Genomic DNA, 25,367 nt, shown 5'->3' with positions numbered 1-25,367 from the left:
GTTATACGCCTGGAAACTCATGTATTCCTCCTGGTACATGGTCGTGACTAATTACTACTCCTTTTCCCTGCCCACCCATAATTGTCTCCAATGTGGGTTCTCTATAACACGAGCAAAGCGTTTAGAAGCTAACGAAACTTGGCAGGAACACTAAATAAAGCACTACATTAAGTGCATAAATGAATGACTATAACACAAAAATAATGGATCAAGCAGAGGAGGCAGAAAAGAATATACACGTTTTTAGTTGCGTAAGAATCCTTTATTTCCAAATTAATCCCTTTTAATGTGTAACTGCTTAAAACATTGAAATCCACACCACAATAAATAAATTGCATTCATATTGTACGTGAATACATTAAATGTACATCTTGTTCTCGAGAGTGTCACAATAAATATTAACCAATTTAAAAACATAAATCTTTTGCTCTTCAATTCGTGAATAGGTGCGCAGCCATGGAAATAAAACAACAACTGGCACATCTGGAAAACACAATGACACCAAGGTTTCTTTCATTACACTTATAAGCACTGTAAAAATAATCAAGGTCAACAACTTGCAGAGATCTCAAACGTAAAACAATGATTATCATTTTTATTTTTTTTTATTATCTGTGTAGTGTTACAACAACATGCCCCTGTGACCTGTGGTGCATGAAGCAAAGATAAGCACTTTCCAGCTGCTGGGGATTGTGAAACTCCATAAAACCCCAGAGGGTTTCCTCAGCTGAAAAAAATGCCCAGAAATGTAAAATGAAATGAATAGGAACATTGTATAGCAGTGATAAACAAAGCTCCCTTTTTAAAAAAAATGATTCTTGAAAATAATCCAATGTACAACCAGCAAACGTATGCAGCAACAATATTTTATTAAGTATTTAAGAAATGTAGAGCTTTGGGAAGCTTTTGAAAAAAAGGATTTGAAAACGGAATAGTATTTTTCTTTATTTCACAACAGAAGAATTTCACTTTATTAGATAAAAGATCACTCTGCAATAAAGGGTGTTTTTGCCATGCCATATGAAATGACCACATAAATTCAGGACAGAGGTAACATGTGTTTCCCCTGTTAAATAAGAGTTGCATTATGATGGTGATCGCCCAGGCTCTGCAGATCTTTACCAATGTCAGGGCTGCTCGGATTATGCAGCACAGCTATCCAAGTTAAACAGCACCCTCTGGCAGTATTCATTTAATCCATTTGAGCTAGAAACATATTTTTTTAATTTGCAAATTATGTGGCATATTATATGCCAACTGCTGAAACTCCATAACTATGCAATAAACAATGCAGCCACAGCATCACATGAATCCACTGACCCTCAGCAATGTCCACTGTTTTATCAACAATATTTTTTAACAAACCCTAAACATTCAGATTCCCATCAGAGCTTGTTTTTAGCTGCAGTTTTAAGAAAACAGCATTTTCTAGATAAACATGTAATATAAATAAATACATAACAGGCACCTTGTAATGTGATCATACATTACCATTTCAGAGTTCTGGTGACATTTACAAACCACACGACCTTCAGCTTTGTGAATTATTAGGTCACCAGACCCCCCTCAATGGAGAGAGAGAGAGAGAGAGAGAGAGAGAGAGAGATAGAGAGAGATAGAGAGAGATATAGAGAGAGAGAGATAGAATCCTTCAGTCAACTGTAAAAGGACACAGTCAAGAGTTTCACCATTTTCTAGGAGGCTGGATATGTATCCAGTGACACTGTGGACTTTGGAAAATGGTAAGCTGGATTCTGTACAGATCAAAAACAGCAGAATGATCCATATCTGGTGCTACAATTTCCATCATTTGAAAGTCTGGGGGGGGGGGTCAAAACCAGAATGGGCAAAGACGCTGAGGCAACCACAGCCTCCCTTAAATTGGTTTTGCATTATCAAAAGGAATGGACATCATCACAGAGGTCATGAGAGCAACATCCCAGAAGTCTGGCCCCATCATGGTTAATTCATTTTGCCAACCAATAAAAAATTCCTTTAATCCCAGTTCGAAATTGTTTGCTGTTAAGATAACATTGGTGGTCTCTAATGTCTTAATACAATGTTATTATTCATAGTAATATTTTGTTGATTAGTGAGTAATTTGTGGCAAAGTGGTTCAGCACATTTGTAAGTCATCACACATTGCAACGAAACATGATTTGTTGATTCATATCAGGAAATGATCTACTTGTGTGCTGTACATCTACAATGTAAATTCTGAACCCATCAATTTCGTTAACTGTTTGTCTTTTTTTTACTAGAAATAATTCATTTGAAAGAGATGGGAAATTCTAGCAGTTAGCATGTTCAGAATTAAAGAAAAATATATTTTACAATTGCAGCCTAAAAATGAAAGATAATTAGAAAAATAGGTTTTTATACCTCAGAGGACATTTTAGTCAAGGGTTTACTTAGTGATGAGAAAGACAGGACTAAAATCTTCTTTTTCCATTCAATAGAAATTGTAAAGACTTTCTCCCAGATCTCGCTCTATTTGGAAATTCAGAAATTAGCACATAGTTAAAACAAAAAAATCAACCCCTGTGCTGAAACTCTACAAAATATCTCATAAGCGCCATCACTGACTTGCAATTAAAAAACATCTTTCCTTTTTAGAATACTTTGAAGTAAAATGGAGACAAACAAAAGTCAAGATCGCTAAAAGAAAACAACTTTTTTTCGAAAGGCTGCATTTATCATAAACATAAGAGACTGGCTTGGTAATATATTTAGATAGCATACCATTACATGCGTACTGTATCTGTAAAGTGCACTATCACACAGAAGGGCACTTTGGCCTTATTGACTGATAACATATTAATTTTGCAACACAATGTAAATGATCCTATTTTACAGCCTATTGAAAAAATGGTCGTATTTATTGGATTGAGCTTGAAACAGAAGGAACCCATTTATCTATATATGCATTTTCCAGGTCCACAGTACTACAGTTTACAGTACTAAAAGCCAAATGCTTTACAAATCTTCAGTAGAAATATATGCCATTTCAAATAATTCCCCAACAATTGGTACAGCTCAATTTCTTGGGTGGAAAAAAGTACATATTTTAATATGGCCTCAGTTTTTTGCGCTCTTTAAGTGATATTTCTCTCCTTCTACATGTATTGAATAATTTAATGATGCATATGAATAAATATTAAAATAGAAGTCAACCAATGTAACTTTAAATGTTACATCCACCTTGTGTTAGACACATTTAAAAATGCTTTTCTATAACTTAGTTGTACAATTCTAACTTTTTTTGATGGATTCACTATACAACCGAATCTAAAACAATTCTTGAAACAATGTGATGTATTAAACTCTGAAGTCAGACTTTAAAAAGGGCAATGTCAAGTTAACGCAGTTAACATGATTTATCTTCCGAAGTAAAAAACATTTCTTAACCTATATAATGTCCAATAATTTAACATATAGACTGATAAAAGAGACACCTAAATAAATAGGCCATATTATTATTCTTAGAACTAGGTCATTATTCCCAAAATATACAGAAGTTAATAAAAAGGTTGAAAGCATACACACTCTTCAACACTGAGCCTATGTATGCAATATATTCCCTTTGCTTGCTAATAGATTGATGAAGTTGTTAAGGGGAAAAGTATTGTTTTTTTTTTTTAGAACATTATAAAAATCTCGGGGGACTCTGAAGGCCAGTTGGTTTCCTTAACCCCCTTGAATGATGGAAACACTCATATACTATGTTAGCAAGCAAAAACCCATTAAAAAAGGTGTTGAATACTAAAATCTGGGCAAAGACAGCAAGATGAATATGGCAGACAGGAAGATGATACATAACACCACCCTTCAAATCACAAACAAGGATGACCTCTGCCAGCTAGTTCTCCATGATTTGTCTGTGGTATTCAATGCCTTCAATCAACATGCTATTCTCACCAGCATAAAATGCAACCATCAAGGTCTATCCTTTTATAAGTCTTTGTCACACGAATACCACCAACTACCAGTAGACCAAGAGCACATAAGCTCAAAGTACTATTGGTATAACAATCAAAGGGCTAAAAGCATGGTGCTCTCTCTCATCAAAACCTAAAATGTCAGCCTCCTACGCAAAATGGAATCCAAAAAAATTAAATGTATTCTCATCAAACGATTCCATGGAGACCGATTTAAAAAAGGATCCCTCTTGGCAACGTTTCTGTGTGGCATTAACCCCTCAGGCACAAACAGCAACAAATGCATTTACTTCTAAATAGAATCACAGCTCATCACCAGGCAGCACATAATCTAGAAATCCACAGGAAATTGTGGCTCTTTAGACTTCTGTATAAGATAAAACTATAAATCCTACACAAAATCCTTTCCTATTTAAAGTATGATGCCTGCTCGATGCACTCACTGAAACCACACTAGTTTATGTAAAAGCAGCCTTCCACTCAGCAGCTACACCAACAAAAGATATCTAACCACATGATACCGACCCTAAAAGATCTATACCGATTTCACTTCAGGTGTGTGTAGTATTCATATCTAACTCAATCAGATACTAATCAACCACAAATGAGAAACCAGAGTGCTTAGCAGACAATCCGTTCTCCAGCTGTCTCAAACCTCCCAAAATTAAGCCTTTGCTTGACAAGTAATCTTAACAAAAAAATCAAAAAGTAAAAGAAAAAGAAAATAAATACACCAGCACACTACCCCAGATCCTGTAAAAGTTATATTTGGCATTGAGACTCTACCCACTGCAACTACTTAAGCACTACAGCAAAACCCACCCTGTTTCATCAATTAATCCCTCAAAATGTGAAAGATAGGACTGATATTATCAGCGATGCTCAAGCATGTCCATAACTGTATTCTAACCTGCACACCACTCCCCCTAGTTGGGTTCCCATTAAGCTCAAAGCTTATCCCCAATGATGTGAAGGGACACTGCACCAGGAAATTCTGTCTTCCCCAGTGTCTCTGGCCCTGGAATTACAAGGTCTGCAAATTTCTTGACAAATATGTAGTGGGCTGCAGACAGCTGCTGCACCTGGCCCCAACATTCCCCCTAACTACAGCATTTGGGAAGGCACAAAAGCTCCCCACTCACCTCCCCAGCCCCTCTTTGCAACCAAAACCATGGTCCATCAAAAATCCCCAGCATCCATCTACCACGTGGTCCATCAAGTGGTACCCGGTGTGAATTTTGGCTTGTTATTTAATACGAAACGTGGAAAACATATGAATTTTGACAGAATATTCTCTGGTCTATGTTATCACCAATTCTGAGGGAAATATCTTGTAATGTCTAGATTTCGCTGCGAGGATATAGTCTGAAATTGGAGACTTCATCCATTCAGTATTCCCTCACCTACATTCAGGGAACTCACAATGAGGCCCTATGATTCAAAAATATTATTTTATGTTTCCATTTACAATTACTCCCTCTTTCAAGTGAACACTATGCTTCTGCCTGACTGATATCCTTTCAATACAATTAAACCCACAAATAAAATTGTCAGACTGGCCTGAGTATTTCTACTACTGCCAAAATCACAATAACTCGTCTCCAAATTTTACACGTCCTGCTGAAAGATCAGTATACCCGGACAATTACTGTCCATTTAGGAGTTTGCAGACATAGAACAGTGCCAGCTCTTTCTAGCCACAAACAGGATGTCAAATATTTTCAAAACACATTTATTGTAACTCTGTGTGAAGGAGGTGGTTAGGAGACTGATGGGGGAAGCTGCCGGTGAAGATTTCTGAGGCAAAGGATTACTCTATATGATTAAAAATTAAATCGAATTTGTAATTCATTGTGTACAACTGACACAACTTTAGTTGTATATATACAATTAGACATTTGCTAAATACATTCCTTGAGAAACAGGTCAAATGTTTGGGTATTTTTCAAACAATTTTAAAAGCCTGCGTCAACAAAGAAATACACTCACAGCACAAAAGATTCAGTTATATTGTATAACACAAACTGCTCTTAGAAAGAGCAACAATTAATATGGATCAAAACATCTAGTCAGAGCATCAAATTGGTGGAACTATTATTTTTTAGGGATTCAATTTATCTCAAGCAGGCAGTTGATGTTGATTTTCCTACTAAAGCTATGCAAATGAGATGCCGATAAGACCCTTTTTGGAAAGCCATGGGTGGACTTTCTGCTGAACATAAAACGTGTGACTATAAGATAAACTTCATCTATCTCTGCTATACTGAAAAAGGAACACGCTGTGGGATAGGAACCACATGTTGCTGCATGGAATGGCTATATAAGATAAAACAAAGATGGCCGCATGAGAATCCCAGTGAGTTGTAAAAGAATATGCAACAACATGACACAATATGTGGCCAACATGATATAGTAAGATAGAATAAACTCACATATTTCTTCAGGGAGTTAACCTAGCTTTAGCATTACTCTTCTCTTTGCTTACGACATATGGATTTAGTTTTGAAGGCTGCAATCTACTTAGTCATCAAAACGTTGTTTCACTCTAAAACCTTTTCTGGAGGGTGCTTCCACAAGGTCTGCTTGTGTGCATCGGAATCTCAGCTTCCTAAGACCATCCGAACAGGAAACATGTTTTAAAGCTACTGTCGAGAGTGACAGGTCTCTTGACCCTTCCTTTCAGTCTTGCTGAGGATTAGAGTCAAGTCTTCCACGTAGTCAACGGATCAAGACTGCTCTCTTACCTCACTTTTGGCACACTGAAAGGCAATCAGTTGCAGGCTCCTGGGATAAGGCTGTGTTTAAGATTAGGTTTTGCTAGAGAGAACATACTGCCTAGTTTTAGTCTTGCCATTTCAACCCTAGCTTACAGTGAAATATTAGAAAATTTATCTACATCATCTTTTCATGGTAGACTCCTGCCAAAGTAACGTAAAATAGGTTATTGGACTTTCCTCTTCATTGTTTTATTAGTGGTTTAACAAACACTTAGCCAGAAGTTGCCAATCTGTGAGTCCTCATTCATACCCGCCAAATCAAGATCTGTGCAATGTCTAAGTATTTTCGTTATCAACTAATGGAAAACTGCATTCCTTTCAGTTCTGTGACAGGCAGTGGAGGCCACAGCCAATAACCAGCTTTATCACAACACTACTCACAAAAGCCAAAGAAAGTGTCAGGCAGAGAAACCAAAAGGCCCTAGAACCTCCCTCCCCAATCATAATTAATACCAGCAAGGTTCATCCAAAAGTAAATGACGTGATCAGATCAAAAATATAATACAGTCGGCACAAAGGAAGAATTAAGCACCATCAACAACTCCTCGGCAGCATTTTAAAGAAAACAAAAGGGCAAATTTCTTTGACACCTGAAGAAGATTACATCCTGTTAAGTGGAACAATGGGAAAATTCAAAGATTAAATCTCTCAGCTCAAATTAATGATAAAACATTTAACATGTGCCAACAATGCCAATGTGCTTTAAATACATCAGACATTAGCTGGATCTTTCAAGGAAAAGATCTTTGAAAACCTGGTGCTCATTAAGCAGTTCTCTTCAGATCCAGTTTGTTCACTTGTTTGGATTAAGTTCACTGTAGTTCAAGCCTTAATCTCACAGGCGTATTGTTATTGATTACTGCATAACACAACTGTTGTAAATAGTTGTTAGAATATTGATTATATACTTCTGTTATTCAACTGAAATGTGCAAAGTTCAGTTCTGCTACACAAAGTGGTAGCTTATGTTGTGAGCTTCGAATAATTTGGTGGAGAGAATCTTCTTCGCAGATATTTCAAGACGTAGAGTGGAAGACAACTGACCAGCGTTATAACGGAGACCTTCCACAGAAACGACAAGGTTGCAATAAAGTAAACATCTGTGAAGAAACAAAATTGCAATTGAATGAGGATACAAGTTATACATTTCTGGAGAAGATATGAATGGTGATCATCATTTACAATCTTACTTCAATTATTATTAGTTTTGATTCACTGAAGGTTTGTGTATAACTCAGCTTACATAAAATGTTGCTATTTGAGAAATTGTACAGACTTTGCAAATAAAGTTTTCACTATAAAAAATGTGGGGCTAGAACATGACACTTTTTTGGTGGCACAAAGGATTAGATGCACAATGTGACTACTTGTGTGCCTGCAATGTAGCAGCTACTACATAAGTGGAGCTTATTATGATCTTAAACCTTTATGGAAAGGTATAAGGGACCATTGAGTGCTGTTTGCAATGAAAATCAAAGGTGGGCATAGCCACCTCCTTCCAATGTACTAGAAAATAAGATAGTGATTGCAACTATTGCTCAGGTAGTAAGCCTTAGAATGGCTGCAAGACCATTCTGTGGCAAAGGCCAGAGGCTGGGAGGGGGTAAAGCAATTATTGTGTCACTTATCTCCCCACCCACCCTGGTGGCAGTCAGGCCAGAAAGTGTCATGTAGATGCTTGGAGCATAATACTTGGGGATTGGCTTGATAAAATGCTAGAGCTGTGCCCTGAGATTGCAGACCTACACAGTGACATGCATTAGCTCAAAAGCAAGACACTAGCCTCTTCATTCAGCATTTTCTTGGGCAACGTAAGGGATCTTCTATGTTGTGCTTCTATGCACTGCGATTTTCACATGTGTACATCCATGATTCTCATTGCAAGATGCTGCAGCGTGTCACTCACTTGAACATATAGTCACAACGTGTTTCACTTGTTTTCCACTTTCTGTCCACTCTAATCTTATACATGTGCATGGGGGCTATATGTATTAACTTTAAAAATACAGTTAAAGTAGAGTTATGGTTATGAATTAAAATGAAAAATCCCTGATACTCACAGGCTGTGGGTAACTTTCCAGGCCATAACTCATACATCAGAGATGTAAACCATAACTCACAAGCCAAATGCTATTTTTCCTCTACACTACAGAAACAAATGCGGAATGATACCAATTTTGCCATTAGAGTATACATTTTTGCTTTGCCTTTGCTTGGTTTAGTGTATTTCAGATAAGCAATTTTTGATAAGTTAGCATTACAAAAATGCTTTGGTTAGCTTGAAAGGGTGACTCAGGGACTTTGGCGGAGAAGTGGCCTAGAGCTGCTGCCCTGAGAACCTAGGGACTAGGGTTCGGATAACTGCCTTGGCACTTGACTCAAATCTGGTCAAATCACTTAACCTCCCTGTGCCTAAAAAAAACCAAAAATGTATTTATGCTTAAACGTGTGTGAAATCTATATGCGTAATCACCACATGATGTACATGATCTTGTGATCTTGTAGATAGCTTTCTAACCCATTTTGGTACAGTGCCCTGTTGCTTCACAGCTAGGTTTGCGCTATATAAATACTAATACGCATACACATATGGAGCCATCTCGTTGTATAAGTGCATCAACTATGTTATAAGCTTCATGGCATGTAAACATTTCTCTGAAAGAGAGAATTTTGCCAGGATGGGAGACACAAGTATAATCCTAGAAATTATCAACATCACCATTAAAAACTACTTTCTATGTGGCAAAAAAAATTCCCAGCAAAACTGGGGCTGGTGGGAGAAGGTTTTTGCTTGGGAAGATAACAATGAAAAGTATTTAGAGAATATTGTATTGGGGCTTTGTTTTATCGAGCACCAGTTTGTCATATTGGATGGACCAATTATAGAGTCTGAGGATTGTTTCAAGAGTCTCCCTCAGAACCTGTATAACATCTGTCTTACATATGCCATCAGTGCTGGTAAGACTGAGTTTTTAGATACACTAATCTATGTAGACCAAAGTAAAGTAGAGACAACAACACACAGGAAGATGACAGCAACCAAAAGAGTCTTACACGCCACTAGCCATCATGATCGGAAATTTAAATGAGAATTTAATTCCCTATAGGGAAATGCTACCTACTAAAGTGACGTCAAAAGTAGGTTAGGTTCTAACACTTTAACTTTTGTTTAAAAAAATAACAGCACTGCAACAAATAAGAACAAAGGTTCAAGGGACTTTATAGTCAGGTGTTAGAATAAGCCATGAGTTAACGTTAAAAAATCCAAATAACCACTAAAATACACCAGTTATAGTTTGGTGAAATTTTTTTAATTCTGCTCCTTTGGCTGTGCGAATCAGGTGGTTCACAGTAGAACCTGACCTCTAGCTAGGTCCTCTGCCCAACACTCCACATTCGCCAAACTTGCAATCTCTTTCCATTCTTTTTTTTTCCAGGTACATCTGCGGCACCCACATTGCAAGGTTCCACTCCATACTCGTGGTATCATGCACGCTTTCCTGGGAAGAATTGCTCAATACTGTATCATAGGGAAGAAGCTTGTGCAATGGTTACGGCTATACCTCACGGAAGGCAGAAGGACCTTCCTGGGTACCAGAAGAATACCGTGGCACCCTTGGCCCTATTGTTATTAATTATTGTAGTTTTGGCGTTGGGGGCACTGCGGGGGCCTTTGGGTTCCCCCATCACGTTCCTGGGAGTCGAAGTGTCCCTTCACTGCCCACTTATATATTTTTTTCAAGTGTTTGTGTGTGGGCAAGTGCACACACACACACACACACACACACACACACATATATCAAAATAAGAGAGTGGAGAAGCCACTCTGTAGTTCATAGTTAGGATTCCTTGTGAGAGGAATTTCTAGGATAGTTGTTTGCTAATAACTTTGCAGCGGGGTGATGAATCTCCACAAATCTTTTCAGATATATTATTTTTTCTACATTGGCAGACAATGGAACGTTTCGTTGAGATTTGTCAAGGGGGTGCGAAGAAAAAAGGCAGGGTCCCAAAACAGGTTTGGTCCACAATTAATTTTCTGTAGACTTTGTACTCAAGCTTAGCGGGCAAGTGCCCAGTCGGATTGGCAGGAGAACATTATTGTGTGCAGATGAAACTTTTGGGTACTAGAGGTGAGTAGCTCTAAAGCATTTTAACTTTGTGATATCAGTTGTTGATGTAGGTTTGGAAAGGTTTGTTGAAGTTTGCGGCATTTCGCAAAACTACAGCCACACATAGTGATAACAAGGCATTATGTGAATGGCTAATGAATGCCTTTCCAAAAGTTAAAGGCAGCCATATTGTTTTAAGTATACTTTGGCTTTCTTCTGCATTATGCCCTTAGATGTAGGTAAGTATTAGGTTTTATATTTTTCCCTATCTATTACCACTGTATTAAAGTGGTAATAGGTAGGGAAAAGGATTTATACATTTCTATATATTTCAGAAAATATGACTGAGTACTATGGTACAGCCTTGGAAGTACCACAGTACTTTAAAAATAAATAAATATGTTAAAAATTTAAAACACACTGTACTACACTTATTTCACAACTATAAAGTGCCACGTGTATTTTAAATTTTTAACATATTTCATTCTTTACAAAAAAGTCTATGGAGTACAGCGGTAATACCTACAAATTCCTGCGCTAACTACATTCCTTTTTTAACACGGTTCTCTGTAAAGTGGGGTAAAAATATATAGAAACATATTTAAAAAGTTCTCTATCTATTACCACTATAATAAAGTGGTAATAGGTGGGTAACAACAATAAAACCTACTACTTACCTATATTTAATGCCCTAACTCAGAAAGCTGTGAAAGTGTTCTAAAAACAACATGGCTGCCTTAAAATGTGTTATAAAGACAGCCGTCAGCCAATGAGGTAGCTCAGTTGACCAGCACTTCCACTTACCGAAACCTTTCCTCTGCTGAAATGATAGCTGTAAATTCCTTAGCCAATAATGCTACCATTACAATCAAACATGCAGAGAAGGGGGGTGCCAAGGTTATCCTTTCTACCGCTGACTATGACAAGGAATGTCCGAGACAGCTAGCGGATCGGCGATACTACACCTCCGTTAATACAGATCCTACCGGAGTGCTGCTGACCAAGATCCTGTCTATGGTCACTACGGCGGAACTAGAGGGATGGATTACCAAAAAAGAAGCTGCGTTTTTGGTTAAAAGGAACCCAAAATTCTGTACTTTTACATCCTCCCAAGACACACAAGGGGCTTAGTCAACTCACTCCTAGAACCATTGTCACGGTTCTGTGACCACTTCCTGCACTCACTAGTGCACAAACCCACTTCCTGTGTAAAAGACACAATGGACATACTACGACTCATTGACAACTTGGATACTGCCATGGAAGTCATCCTACTGGTGACTTTGGATGTGGAAGCCCTTTACACTAATATCCCCAGATGGTGACATTGGAAGTGATTGAGGCGGCCCTCCACTCAGAAACATGGGACTCACCAACTCCCATACACTTTATCATGGAGTGTGCTACGCTAGCCCTGACAGAAAACTTCTTTCTAATTAATACCCAACCCTAGCATCAAACACAGGGTACTTCCCTGGGGAACACTTTTGCCCCTGGCTTGGCCTGCCTCTATATGTCAGCCTTTGAGGAGAGGGCAACCTTCAATGTATTGAGGCCATACATATCCAACATCCTTCTTTGGCGTCGGTACATTGATGACATACTCATACTATGGAAAGAGGATAGAGCCACATGTGAGGGATTCTGCGGGTGGGTCAATACCCTTAACACTTTTCTTCATTTCACCACTACCATATCAGAAACAAGCATACCCTTCCTTGATTTATTGATTTCCCTCAAAGATGGACACTTGGAAACAACAGTGTACACCAAGCCCACTGATTTTATTAGCCTCCTAATGTTCAGCAGCCGCCACCCCAGAGCTTTGAGAGAAAATCTCCCTGTTGGACAGTTTCTCAGACTACAATATAACTGTAGTACTTTACAAGACTATAGGACAGAGGCTGAGAAACTCGCAACCAAATTGCAGCAACAAGACTACCCCACAAGTCACATCAACAGAGCCAAAAAAGGAGCACGTAACACTAACAGAGAGGCACTGTTAGATTATAACACCAACAAATCTATATCAGATGATATTCTGACATGTGTGACAACTTTCACGCCAAAATCAAACAGGATAAAAAAGACTATCCTCAAACACTGGGGTGTCCTCCAGACAGGCTAACTCACTGTTCATAAACCAAGATTTTCTTTTGAACGGACCAGTAACCTGAAAGATCTCTTGGTCCACACCAGACCTAAATTGTTCGTTGCATCAGCACAACGTTCCCTCTGGAACCTTCCCCCGGTCATGGGACATTTTCCCTGTGGGTCATGTACAGTATGTCACCTGACGGAGCACACAAAAGAGTTAACACTTACCCCTACTTTCAAGAGGATACAAAAAAGGCACACCAATTGAAACACAAGTAATTGCATCTACATATTAACATGCCCTTGTCAGCTCCACTACATAGGAATGACAACAAAAATGGCTAAAACCAGGGTCATGGACCACCGTAGCAATATACGCTGCCACAAATGCCACATTTACATTTTAAGGAAATGAGGCACACACCAGACACCATCAAGTGGTCCATTCTGGAGGCCCAGCCTCAGCTATGCAAACAAGCGTTATTCAGAATGGAACAACGCTGGATCTTTAAACTGTCTACAGACACCAGAGGTCTTAAAGAAAATATACCACGGTCCGAGGTCACCAGGTGATGAATCCTCCCTAGTAGTACACATCACAATGTGCTCTATGATACACATCACCATATGCTCTACAATACCTTGTTGACTGCATCCTCCCGGAGTTAGGATATGTGATTCTACCCCAGTCCTGCTTTACCATGTACATATATGCCCTTCTACTGACGCACGTGTGCCAACCAGTCTAATGTAACTACTCCCCCTCCCCAGGCACTATGATATAGTGACTTATTCATCCTCAGGTTACTAGTGGCCTCTTGATATATATCCCACACGCCCTTGCGGGATGCTAAACACTAGCAATTTGCCCTTTTTAACCTCCACAGGGCTTATGCCAACAGCAAGAGGTTATTTCCACGCCCATAGTTACACCTGATCATGGGTGCCCTCCACGCATACATACACAAATTATATCTTTATACCCTGGGAATTGCTTACACGATGTGTTGCCTAACACATCTCAAATATGGCGCCCAATTTGTGAACAGATCCTGAATAAGTATGGCCCTAGCGGCTGTGGCACGCAACAATACCCTCCCCATCCCATTAAAACCATCAACACCATTAGGAATGTAAATACATTCACACTCTCTAGTCTCTCCAATACTGACTTGTTTCTGCCTAAGAGTTTTGCCGTAATTTTGTTAACCTACTTCCAAGATGGCACCCATTTTTTACGCACGTCGTCCCAACTAACGAACAACGACTTGCTAGCTCACCCGAACCGTCAACGCACACGCGTTTGGCACTCACCTGGAACTATATCCTCTGAGTTGCGCCTCTGCACCGGTCACTTCTGAGACGGTGAAGGGCGAGTAGGTGCTGTCCTCATCAGCAATCGCTGAGAATTGTAAGTATTATCTTTTTGCCAGGTGACTCGACACGAGCCAAGAGTACATCCTGGACTCCTGGTAGGAATTTATTAGCGCTGAGCGCAGTCCGGGAATTTCTGCCCAATTTTCCACAACTGACGCATTGAATTGCTTTAATCATTCTTACAGGACGCAGTATTGCAGCATCATTCCTGCCCCCGTTGAATCGAGGGAGCAAATAGTACGCCATATACGGGTGAGTGTCATTGAGTTATACAGTTCCCTCAGTTACCAAGATACCGCCCACATCATTTTGTTGGTTCGAATCCAAGAGTGCCACTGCGCCGTATCACATCACTTGTTAGGCACGAAGTTATGTTTGGGCACATCACTATGTCATCGAGAGGAGGTTTCCATGTGAACATTATGTCACTTATTCTATTGTATTGATTGTACTTTTATTCTTCTTTCAGGTTGGTCAATTTTCTAATCAGGTACCTCACTGGTAGGTTACCTGCTAATTGTCAGACCAACAACGTGAATGTACCAAGTGGTCTGACTATAGAGTAGATAGTTTTTTTATTCCCGGTCCTGAAGAATTGCCGCGTGATCGTTTTTGACACTCATAGGCAAGAAACATGCCAACCCAATAACCACTACTGGACATAATTCCCTAAGTGGCCTCTATTATCATTTTTAGAAGGAACCAGTGAGCACACCTGATTATAACTGTTACTCTGGAGTACCAATGGCCCCCATTTTTAATCCTTTTTCCACACTTACACCACATACGCAGATCTACACCATCTGACCCCTCACCCGCACTGCACCTAACGACTTGGGACAAAATATCTACGATAAAGAGCCCCTCATAGGGTGCCCGTCAGGCATTGCTACACCGGCCTGACAAGGAGCATGCCCTATGATGAAGCATAATGTGAGGGCCCCATTTCCCAAACAGGGATACCCCCTGTATCCATCTTTGGAACAGGACACGACCTTCCTACACCTCCTCTCCCTAGTTCAGGAACAACATACTCCTTTTTGATATCACAGCCTTGGAGGTACCACAGTACTTTAAAAAACAAAACATGTTAAAAAAATCTCAAATACACTGTACTACACTATATTTCACAACTATAGAGTGCTACGGTGTGTTTTAAATTTTTAACATATTTCATTCTTTACAAAAAACTCTATGGAGTACAGCGGTAATACCTGAAAATTCCTGCGCTAACTACAAGTTTCGAATTTTACATTTTTTTTGTAGTTTAAGTTTGCTTTGTGAATGAAGAATAAACAAAGTAATAGTAATGAAAAGCCGGTGCATAAATTATAAATTACAGATATAACTATAAGTGTATAATGTGAAATGTTTATGTAGTTTAAGTTTGGTTTGTATAGAAAGAATAAATAAAGATTTCCTAACTGTAACAAAGGTTTAACCTCGGTTTTTCCACTAATATATATATATATATATATATATATATACACACACACATATATATATATATATATATATATATATATATATATATTCACTGAAAAAACCATAGGTTTCACACACGTTATAGTTAGGAATTAGCATTTAAAAAACCTTGCAAATTCACTTAAAAAACCATAGGTTTCACACATGTTATAGTTAGGTGGATATTTCACTCGTAAAAAACCAATGAAATTCCCCCGTTATAGTTAGTTCAGATAACTATAACTCGCGCGCCTGCAATCCACTGCTCATGACGTCACATATTACATCACTCATGACATGGTCAGTGGCATCACTCATGACATCACTGATGACATCATCCTTGTGATAGAGTGGCGGTCGCGCGAGTTATAGTTATCTGAACTAACTATAACGGGGGAATTTCATTAGTTTTTTACGAGTGAAATATCCACCTAACTATAACATGTGTGAAACCCATGGTTTTTTAAGTGAATTTGCAAGGTTTTTTAAATGCTAATTCCTAACGATAACGTGTGTGAAACCTATGGTTTTTTCAGTGAATTTGTACGGTTTTTTAAATGCTAATTTATTTATGTATTATTATTTTTTTTATATATTTATTTTACAATAAACTACGTATTTTTTTTTTGTTTTTTCACCGTGCGCGCACGGTGCGCGCCCCCCCCCGCGATTTAAAAAAAAAATGTAAAACATTTTTTCTGCCTTCGGGGTCCTTCAGGGACCCCCTGACAAAGGCTAGGGGGTCAGGAACTCTCTACCCTGCCCCCTTTTCACGTTCGCCACCTTCCTTTTTCACTCTCGCACTGAAAACAAACAAAATGGCGGCCGACACTTCCTGATTTCGACCGATTAGAACGTTGACTAACATGTAACCACCAATCAGAATTACGCTCGCGCACGTTAGGGTGCTCGCACGGTGCGCGCTTATAGATATTTATATGCTTTTAAATGCTATTTTCTCAGGAACTACTGAACAGATTGACACCAGACCTGCAAAAGGCACTTCCCTGACCTGAGGACTACCTCTCTGCCAAATTTCAAGTAATTCTGTTCAGCCGTTCGGGCTGTACCTTCGACTAAAGGTCCTATGGGAAAATGCATGGGGAAAATGTGTTTTGGGACCCCCCTTTTTTCTCGGCCCCCGCTTGACGAATCACCCTGAGACTTTCAGGGTAGGAGCTGAGCGGAGCGCCCCATTAGTTTTGAAAATTTTGCGAGGATTCGTCAACCGGCGCCAAAGTTATTCAAAATAGAATTTTCAGATTTCCTATGGAAACTCGGTCCTAACTATAACTATCTACTGGCGACTGCCAGTAGATAATATATATATATATATATATATATATATATATATAACATGCACTTTGATGAGATAGAAATCATTCACGCTGAATCCAAGGCAGTAAAAGAGTAAGACATATTTACAGAGTATATTAAGCACCAGGGACTCAGAAATGGAAGTAGATCTTGCAACTCAACACCGACAAGCTTTTTTTAATGCCCTGGTAAACAAGAAAGCCTTATATATGATATTTTTCCATGACTGCATTTTTCTGTCCTCCTGTGGGCCTTTCTTCTTCTTGGGTTTAGCTAGCCAGCAAGTAAGACAGTATTAGTTGAAATTCCTCTCTGTGTAAAACAGACATCCCCTTTAAACTCCAGTGAGTTGCCCTCTCGAGCGCCAGTCCCAAAGATAACACTCGTGACCACTATGCAGACATCACCTCTCTCGCTGTTAAGTTATTGCTCCGTTGGGAATAGCTGCAGTGTATCACAAGTGGTTTAGTTCATTCGTTTTCCGTTTTAGATTAATGACTTTACAAATGGCAAGTAAGGTCAGGATGGGCAAAATCTTTGGAAAACTCAACCTGGTACACAGGAATGATAAAACGTGTCATTTGGCCAGGTCTGCCACGCGCGGCCTCGCAGTTTATTTTCTTTTGCGTCAGTCACCAGGGGGGCGCGTGCACAAAAAGATTGGTTTATCCGAGCGCTCATTCAGGAACGCTCTTGTTTTACTCCCCCAGCCGTGCGCCCGGGTGCTTGCATTACACATCTCCAGTTAGTCAAATAAATATATTTTATAACCTGTAGGTTTGCAATTGAACAAAAAAATCTCAGTTAATGTCTAAACATTTATTTTCTATCAGATCCCAAACAGGTTGTGAACAAACCAGGACAAACGCAAGACCCAGCTTATGAAATGTCAAATAATCAACACTAAAAGTGCCGGTGGTGGCGCACAACGCCCATAAGGTTCAAAGGGCTTCAGCCCCCCCTTTCCCCCTCGTGTGTGTCAGCCCGGGCTGAGACAGCTTCCTGGGCACACTCCCGAGTACTTCACAGGTCTTTAAAAGAGCATTTACTTGTTAACGAGGCTTTATTGTTTTTTTCATACCTTCTTAGAGCACCCCACATCTCCACTCTGCCTATTGCTGGAAGAATTACACGCCCCTCCTCCCCCCCGAAATTTTAATTGGCTGATGTGGTGTCGCATTCTAGTGCTGCACTCGTGACGTCAGGACCCATGTGACATCGTGGGGCATGACGGGATCGCGCGGTGCGTCGCGCCAGTGCACAAGAAGTATTGGAAGGCTGTAGACGCGCTGTCCCTCTCTAAATAAAAAGTTCACTTAACAGATCAGCATGGTGTCAGTGCTTTTGTCCAGCACCAGGACACTATATATTGGCGATGAGCGGACTCGGACCGGCCGTCCGGCTGCAACGAAACCCTCCACTTCCGGCCGCACTCCCGGATTGCGAGAGAGGGGGAGTGACGTCACGCAGCGGCCACACTGCAGCAATACCAGCCTATATCCCCGCAAGCGGTGTACAAGCATCTACAGCGCGGTAAGACGACGGCGCTACCCTGCAGATAGCCAGTCACAGCCGCCAGTATTGCGAGAGAGGGGGAGTGACGTCACGCAGCGGCCACACTGCAGCAATACCAGCCTATATCCCCGCAAGCGGTGTACAAGCATCTACAGCGCGGTAAGACGACGGCGCTACCCTGCAGATAGCCAGTCACAGCCGCCAGTAGGACACACACGTGCCCTCAAAGCAAGGAGCTGTCCACCAAGTAGCGCCAGCATTACCCCGCAAGGCATTGCCCAGCAAAACCCATTGCCAGCGGCCACAGCCTACCACGGGGGCATGTAAGGCACACTCTCTCCAATGCATGCCTGAGCCCACCAAGGGCCAATAAGCAACAGCCTTCACCACAGTGCCCCACCAACAGCAGTGCCTAGAACAAGATTCTACCCTCCACGTAGGCCAGCGAGCCTCGTCTCCTGCACTCTTGAAAGCCGAACAGCCTGTGTCCACGTCCAGGGAGTTCCTCGTCTCGTGGTGTGCTCAACCCATTGCCATGTGTGCCCAGACCTTCTCCCTCATGAACCCGGTACAGTTCCTTGCGAAACCAGGGGAACCGGCAATGAAGTGGGCGGACTGGAAGGGGTACTTCCTAAACTACTTGTCGGCATTGGAGGATGAAGGGGAGGAAGAGTTCTCTAGCAAACGCAGGAAGAAGATTGTACTACACAACCTGGGACCAAAAGGATTGCGGGTCTACGACAACATGGTAAAAAAAACGCGAGCCCCTACGGAGGTGGATGTGTTCCGACATGCGTTAGAGGACTTAGATGCCCACTACCAGCCGGTCATCTGTACGGCCATTGATAGGTACACCTTCTTCCAGCGGAAACAGAATGACACAGAAACAGTAGAAGATTACGTGGCTGCACTCCAGAAATTAGCGATAAACTGCAAATTTGGGCACTTGCACGAGGATTTAATAAGGGACCAAATCGGAATGCACACGACAAGCACCAACGTTCAGGAAAAGTTGTGAGTGAGTGGAGAAGCATCTCTCCATGAGATAATAGCCATCGTCAAAAAGGCTGAACTCCCAAAACGCTGTGCCGCCGCTGCCAAGAAAGAAGCAGAGCCGAAACCTGCAGTCTGCAAAGTTAGCGACTCCACTGGGTCAAGAGACAAGCTGCCTGCTCCCACACCCTATCGCTAGTCCAGGCGTACCACTCATACTCCGGCGGCGCAGGGCAGAACCATGGGGATAAGAAAGGTTCATGCTACAGATGCGGCAGGTCTGCCCACATGGCCAACGACAAACATTGCCCGGCGTATCGCGTCAAGTGCTCCTTCTGTGGTTTAGTAGGACATTTCGGCAAAGCCTGCAGGAGAAGACCCAGCAATATGTCAGTGAAATGCATCATGTACGACTCTGAACCAGACAAGGGAGAAGGGTATTGAGATGACGACTGCATACTATGTGTAGATGACCAGGTGTGGGGCATTGACTGCAATGCCAAGAAGAAACCATCGTGCACAGTGACCATAGGGGGCGTCCAGGTTTCAATGGTGGCGGACTCGGGTTCCCCGTTCACAATAATACAAAAGGCCGTCTGGGATTCAGAATTTGCCATCATCACAGGACCCCAACTCCACCCCACGGACATACACCCGGTCACCTACACCGGCGAGAAGATCCCCATGGCGGGGTTCAGACCCCTCACGTTTGAGTTTAAAGGCAGAGTGGCCACAGGCAAACTGTATGTTGCAGAAAAAGGCTCCTCGCTCCTGGGATGGGCTGACCAAGGCGCCCTGGGCATCCAACTCAACCCCAGCGGCAACATTTAAGTCCTCATGACCGACGAGCCGCCCACCCTGGCAGAGGACACATTGAGAAAAGACTTTCCCAGCGTCTTCGGAGGCACCATAGGCCAGCTATCCTAATTTATGCACAAGATAGTTCTGAAAGAAGGGGCTATACCTGTCAGCGATAAAGTGTGCAACATCCCTTTCAACTGCCGAGAAGCGGCATGGCAAGAATTACAACGCCTAGAAGAGAGCGGCGTCATTGAACCCATTGAAAGCGCCGATTGGTTGGCGCCCCTGGTTGTGGTGCGGAAACCCAGCGGGAAGGTGTGCCTATGCATTGACCTTCAAGAATTAAACAAAAATATCCTCGTGGACAAGTTCCCCCTGCCACGCATCTGCGAACTCCTGGCTCAAACCAAAGACATCAAATGGTTCTCTACAATCGACCTCACGGAGGCGTACCACCAGATCCTACTAAACCCAACCAGTCGGAAGCTGACCTCTTTATCACACCTTTTGGCTGCTACAGATTCTGTCGCCTGCCCTTTGGACTGGCATCAGCGGCATCGGTGTTCCAAAAAATCATGCACAAGCTCTTCAAGGCCAGCAAAAACGTTCTGTACTTCCAAGACGATATCCTTATCATGGGAAAGTACAGGGAAGATCACGATGCCATCCTTCGAGACGTGTTACGCACCCTGTCTGCCAATGGCCTCACTGCAGAACTCACGAAATGCAAGTTTGGGCTGCGCTCAGTGACACACCTAGGACACGAAATAGGAGACACAGGGATATTTCCCAAACGAGCTAAGGTGGCGGCGATCAGAGTAGCACCCCAGCCCCGTAACAAATAAGACAATAGGTCGTTCCTCGGACTCGCAGAGTTCTACAGCAAGTTCGTCCTCAACTTTGCCATGAAAACCCATTCACTATGACAACTCTTGAAAGTGTAAGCCAGCTTCTGTTGGATGCCTGACTAGAACCGAGAATTCAAAGCTATCAAACGGGTCATCTGCGAGGCCATACCTCTACAGGGCTTGGACTGTAGTGCCCCCAGCATCCTGAACACAGACGCGAGCGACAAGGGGTTGGGAGCTGTCTTGACGCAACGCTCTGCCGATGGCACGGAAACCACGATCGGCTTTGCGTCCCGGGCGCTGGCACACAACGAAGAAAAAATGAGTGTGATCGAAAAGGAGATGCTAGCAGTCACCTGGGCCATGAGTAAATTTAGACAATACCTATGGGGCTCCCAATTCAGCCTTCACACGGACCACAAACCACTGATAAAAGTCTTAATCTCCTGCGGTCATGCCACAGCCACCCCGAGCATCGCCAAGATGTCCCTCAAACTCCTTGACTTCATGTATGATGTGGAATACCTCCCGGGCCAAAAGGACAAGGTGGCAGACTTTCTAATTCGCTCAGCGGCCATGGAGACAGCAGCAGCGCCCATTGAATGGGACGACTACCAAGTCGCATTCATGGAGGACCACGAGAGCAGCATCAGTGCACAATAATGTACATCTGCTTACGACACCGATCACACATTATTCAAAGTCAAAACCTTTGTCACAACGGGGTGGCCGAAGAAGAGGCACATACCAGAAGACACAAAGAAGTATTGGGAAGTAGGGGACGAATTATCCCTCAGTGATGACTCTGTCTTCCTGCTCCGAGGGGACAAGGTGGTGCCATCTGTGACACTACGTGACCGCGTCCTCACCTTAGTCCATGAAGGCCACTTGGGGATCGTAAAGTCCAAAAGGAGGATTAAGCATTCATACTGGTGGCCAGCCATCAACTCCTCGGTGGAAAAACATGTGAGGACATGTGAGCCCTGCTCCAATGCAGACAAATCCCTCTCCCTACTTCGACCCCCAATGGGGGGGGTCAGTAGACCTCTTGGGCCCAATCCTTGACGCCTGGGGCGAACCCAAGTACGTCATTGCCCTCGTAGACAGGTACTCCAAATGGCCCGAAGTGGAGATCTGTGGGAAGGCAGACACAGACAGAATCCTCGCCTTCCTTACCAGCGTTTTCTTGCGGGAAGGCATCCTGAGGGTCATCACCTGCGACAATGGACCCCAATTCATCTTGGACAAATGGAACGCCTTCATGCAGAGGAACGGGATCAAAATGCAACATACCCCAGTGTACCACCCACGCTTTAACCGCATCCTGATGGGCTCTGTCCAAGCCGCAATCAACGCAGGCAAGAAGTGGGAGACAGAACTCAAAAGCACGATCTGGGCATACCGGATAACGCCCACGGTAACAGGATACAGCCCATTCAAGATCCTAAGGGGAAGGGAACCCTTCACCAAGGACAATCGCGCATGGATGACCATGACGCTCCAAAGCAAGTGGTCCCCTGCGGTGGTCAGAAGCAACATAGCCAAAGTGCAGAAAATCTACAAAGACCACTATGACAAACGACACGGAATCCGAGAAGTATCCTTGGCAGCAGGTGACTGGGTCAGGGTGAAGCTGGGCCAACTCTGCAGGAAAGGAGACAGCAAATTCATCAAATTACTGCAAGTTCAGGAACTATATTCGCGTTCCGCCCTCCTGAGTGATGGCAAGATTTGGACACACTGCCGCATGGCGAAATGCAACAAAGTCCTCCGATGGGTCACGGATGGCACTGCGGCAGAAGGCGGGTATGATCGGAAGGTAGAGAAAACAGTGGACAGTCACCCGTCAGTGATCTCCGATTGACCCGGCTCGGAAAGGGGGACAGGGGGTCGCCCTGAGCCAAGTACCAGCACAGACAACACTCAGCACAGTACACCCCAGCAGACCACGGAGGTAAGCAACTCAGGCACCGAACAAAGAGAACTGAGCAACACAGGTATCAAACCTTAAAGGGCAGAGACACACAAAGGACAGGACTCCGGCACTCGCACCCGGACAGGAAGGTTAGTGGTACGTCCCACCAAATACAGAGAATTTGAAATGTAACTCTACCTAACGGACTTCCCTCACACACCCCCAGAACCCCTCTTTCCTCCCAGTCACCATCCACAGCCCAGTGGGCAGGACTACCTCTAAAGTGTGGACAGTTTTGTTATCTTCTTGTTATTGATCAAAAGGGGGAGATATGTGGTGTCGCATTCTAGTGCTGCACTTGTGACGTCAGGACCCATGTGACATCGTGGGGCCTGACGGGATCGCGCGCTGCGTCGCGTCAGTGCACAATAAGTATTGGAAGGCTGTAGACGCGCTGCCCCTCTCTAAATAAAAGTTTACTTAGCATATCAGCACGGTGTCCGTGCTTTTGTCCAGCACCAGGACACTATAGCTGATACGTGGATCATGCATCTTCTTTTTTTGTCAGCAGTAAAAGTATTATACAGTGACAATGGCAGCACCAATCAGGCATTATTCATTTTCTTGTCAGAATAATAAAGATTTGAATAACTATAACCTGCGAATCTCAACCCAGTGAAATACTACGCCTGTGAGCAGGCCACTAACAAAGACAGATAAGCTTCCTCTGTAAATATATTGAGTAACATTTCTACTCAAAGGGCACAGAACATTCCACATCACATTTAAGAAACAGCTACTGAGAACTTCAAGCTCCCTCTAACAACACAATCTCAAGATTTAAGAAAAAACTGCAGTACAAAGGGAAGTCAGAGGAGACATAAATAAAAATAAAAATTAAGGGGCTTTACCAGTAAAAAGAAAAAAAACCACGAGCCTCTGACTGGGCAGCCTCGGTACGTGTGGGAGGCTGGAAATGGTGTAATTTGCAATGGAGTAGCAAGGAAGTCAGGGGCCCTACTGAAAGCGGAATAAGCCATACTGAGCCCTGGTTATGTATTAAAATACAGACATTATTGGGGTGCAGGGGGCCCGACAGACTGGCACTGCACCTGCTGTAAAACTGATAAACACGCCCCTGGTTGCTAGATAAATATTAAGGGGCAGATTTATGTTGCACTTGCGGCACTTTTGCGCCGCCGTTGCGTCACTTTTGTGACGCAGCAGCGGCGCAAATCCTGCGCCATGGTGCGGGGCATTTACAAACGTGACGCATCTCCCAGATGCGTCACGTTGTAAAGCCCTGCGCCACATGTAGGTGTTCCAGGGCAGGTGGGGGCGTTCCGGCGCAGGAACGCCTCCTAAAAGTGGCTGAGTGAAATCTACAAGATTTCACTCAGTCACTTTTAGGCCCATGCTGCGTCAAAACCCTGCGCCTGCTTGAAGCAGGCGTAAGGATTGACGCAGCATTGTACAGATAGGGCCCCCCAGATCATTGCTGGAGCTGCGTTGCGCTTGCGACGCAACTCCAGCAATGCGCCACTTTTCGGCACAGATGCGTCACGCATCTGTGCCGTTTTTGCCCCATGGTGCGCCGCATTATAAATGCGGCGCTTCCATGGTGGCGCAGCTGTGGCGCATAATAACTGGCGCATCCCTGCTGATATGCAGGGATGCGCCAGTCGTCATAAATCTGCCCCTAAACATTTACAGAACAGCACAACCATAGCTGAGAAATTTAGGAGGGCTAACGGGCAATCTCAAATGTGAGATTCTTAAAAGAAAACTACATTCAAAACTTTAATTTGGTAGCTCTTGCAAATTAAAGTTTAAAACCTAAAATACGTTTTAAATGCTATGGGGCAGATTTACAAGGCCCTTGCGCCACTTTTGCGTCATTGTTAACATGGGAAACGTGACGCAAAAGTGGCGCAACGGGCTTGTAAATAAGTCCCTATGGGGCAGATTTATGAGCCCCTTGCGCCACTTTTGCGTCACTTTTAACATGGGAAAAGTGACGCAAAAGTGGCGCAAGGGGCTCATAAATCTGCCCCTTAGTGTGTGTAGTTAATGTAAAATACATACAAACTGAGTTGTTTAAAATAATTTTTGCAAAACCTAACGGCACTGGAGGGCGTTAAACATTGACATAGCAACAAACGCAAAAAAAAAATTGTGACAAAAAAAAGAAGTCCACGGTAAAACTTGGTATG

At 42.6% G+C, this 25,367-nt stretch overlaps 1 protein-coding gene across 1 annotated transcript in view; it reads right to left on the bottom strand.

The window, feature by feature from the left end:
• Positions 1-240: 240 nt before the first annotated feature.
• Positions 241-25,367, bottom strand: part of ATP9A (ATPase phospholipid transporting 9A) — a 555,816-nt gene continuing 530,689 nt past the window's right edge. Inside the window, exon 28 of the mRNA XM_085619138.1 lies at positions 241-7,815. Coding sequence (XP_085475264.1) covers positions 7,679-7,815 — 137 coding nt within the window. The 3' untranslated portion in view covers positions 241-7,678. The remainder of the gene's footprint in view (positions 7,816-25,367) is intronic.

Source organism: Triturus cristatus, chromosome 7 (assembly GCF_964204655.1).
Source record: "Triturus cristatus chromosome 7, aTriCri1.1, whole genome shotgun sequence".
Taxonomy (NCBI): domain Eukaryota; kingdom Metazoa; phylum Chordata; class Amphibia; order Caudata; family Salamandridae; genus Triturus; species Triturus cristatus.
This window is presented reverse-complemented; position numbering and strand designations above follow the sequence as displayed.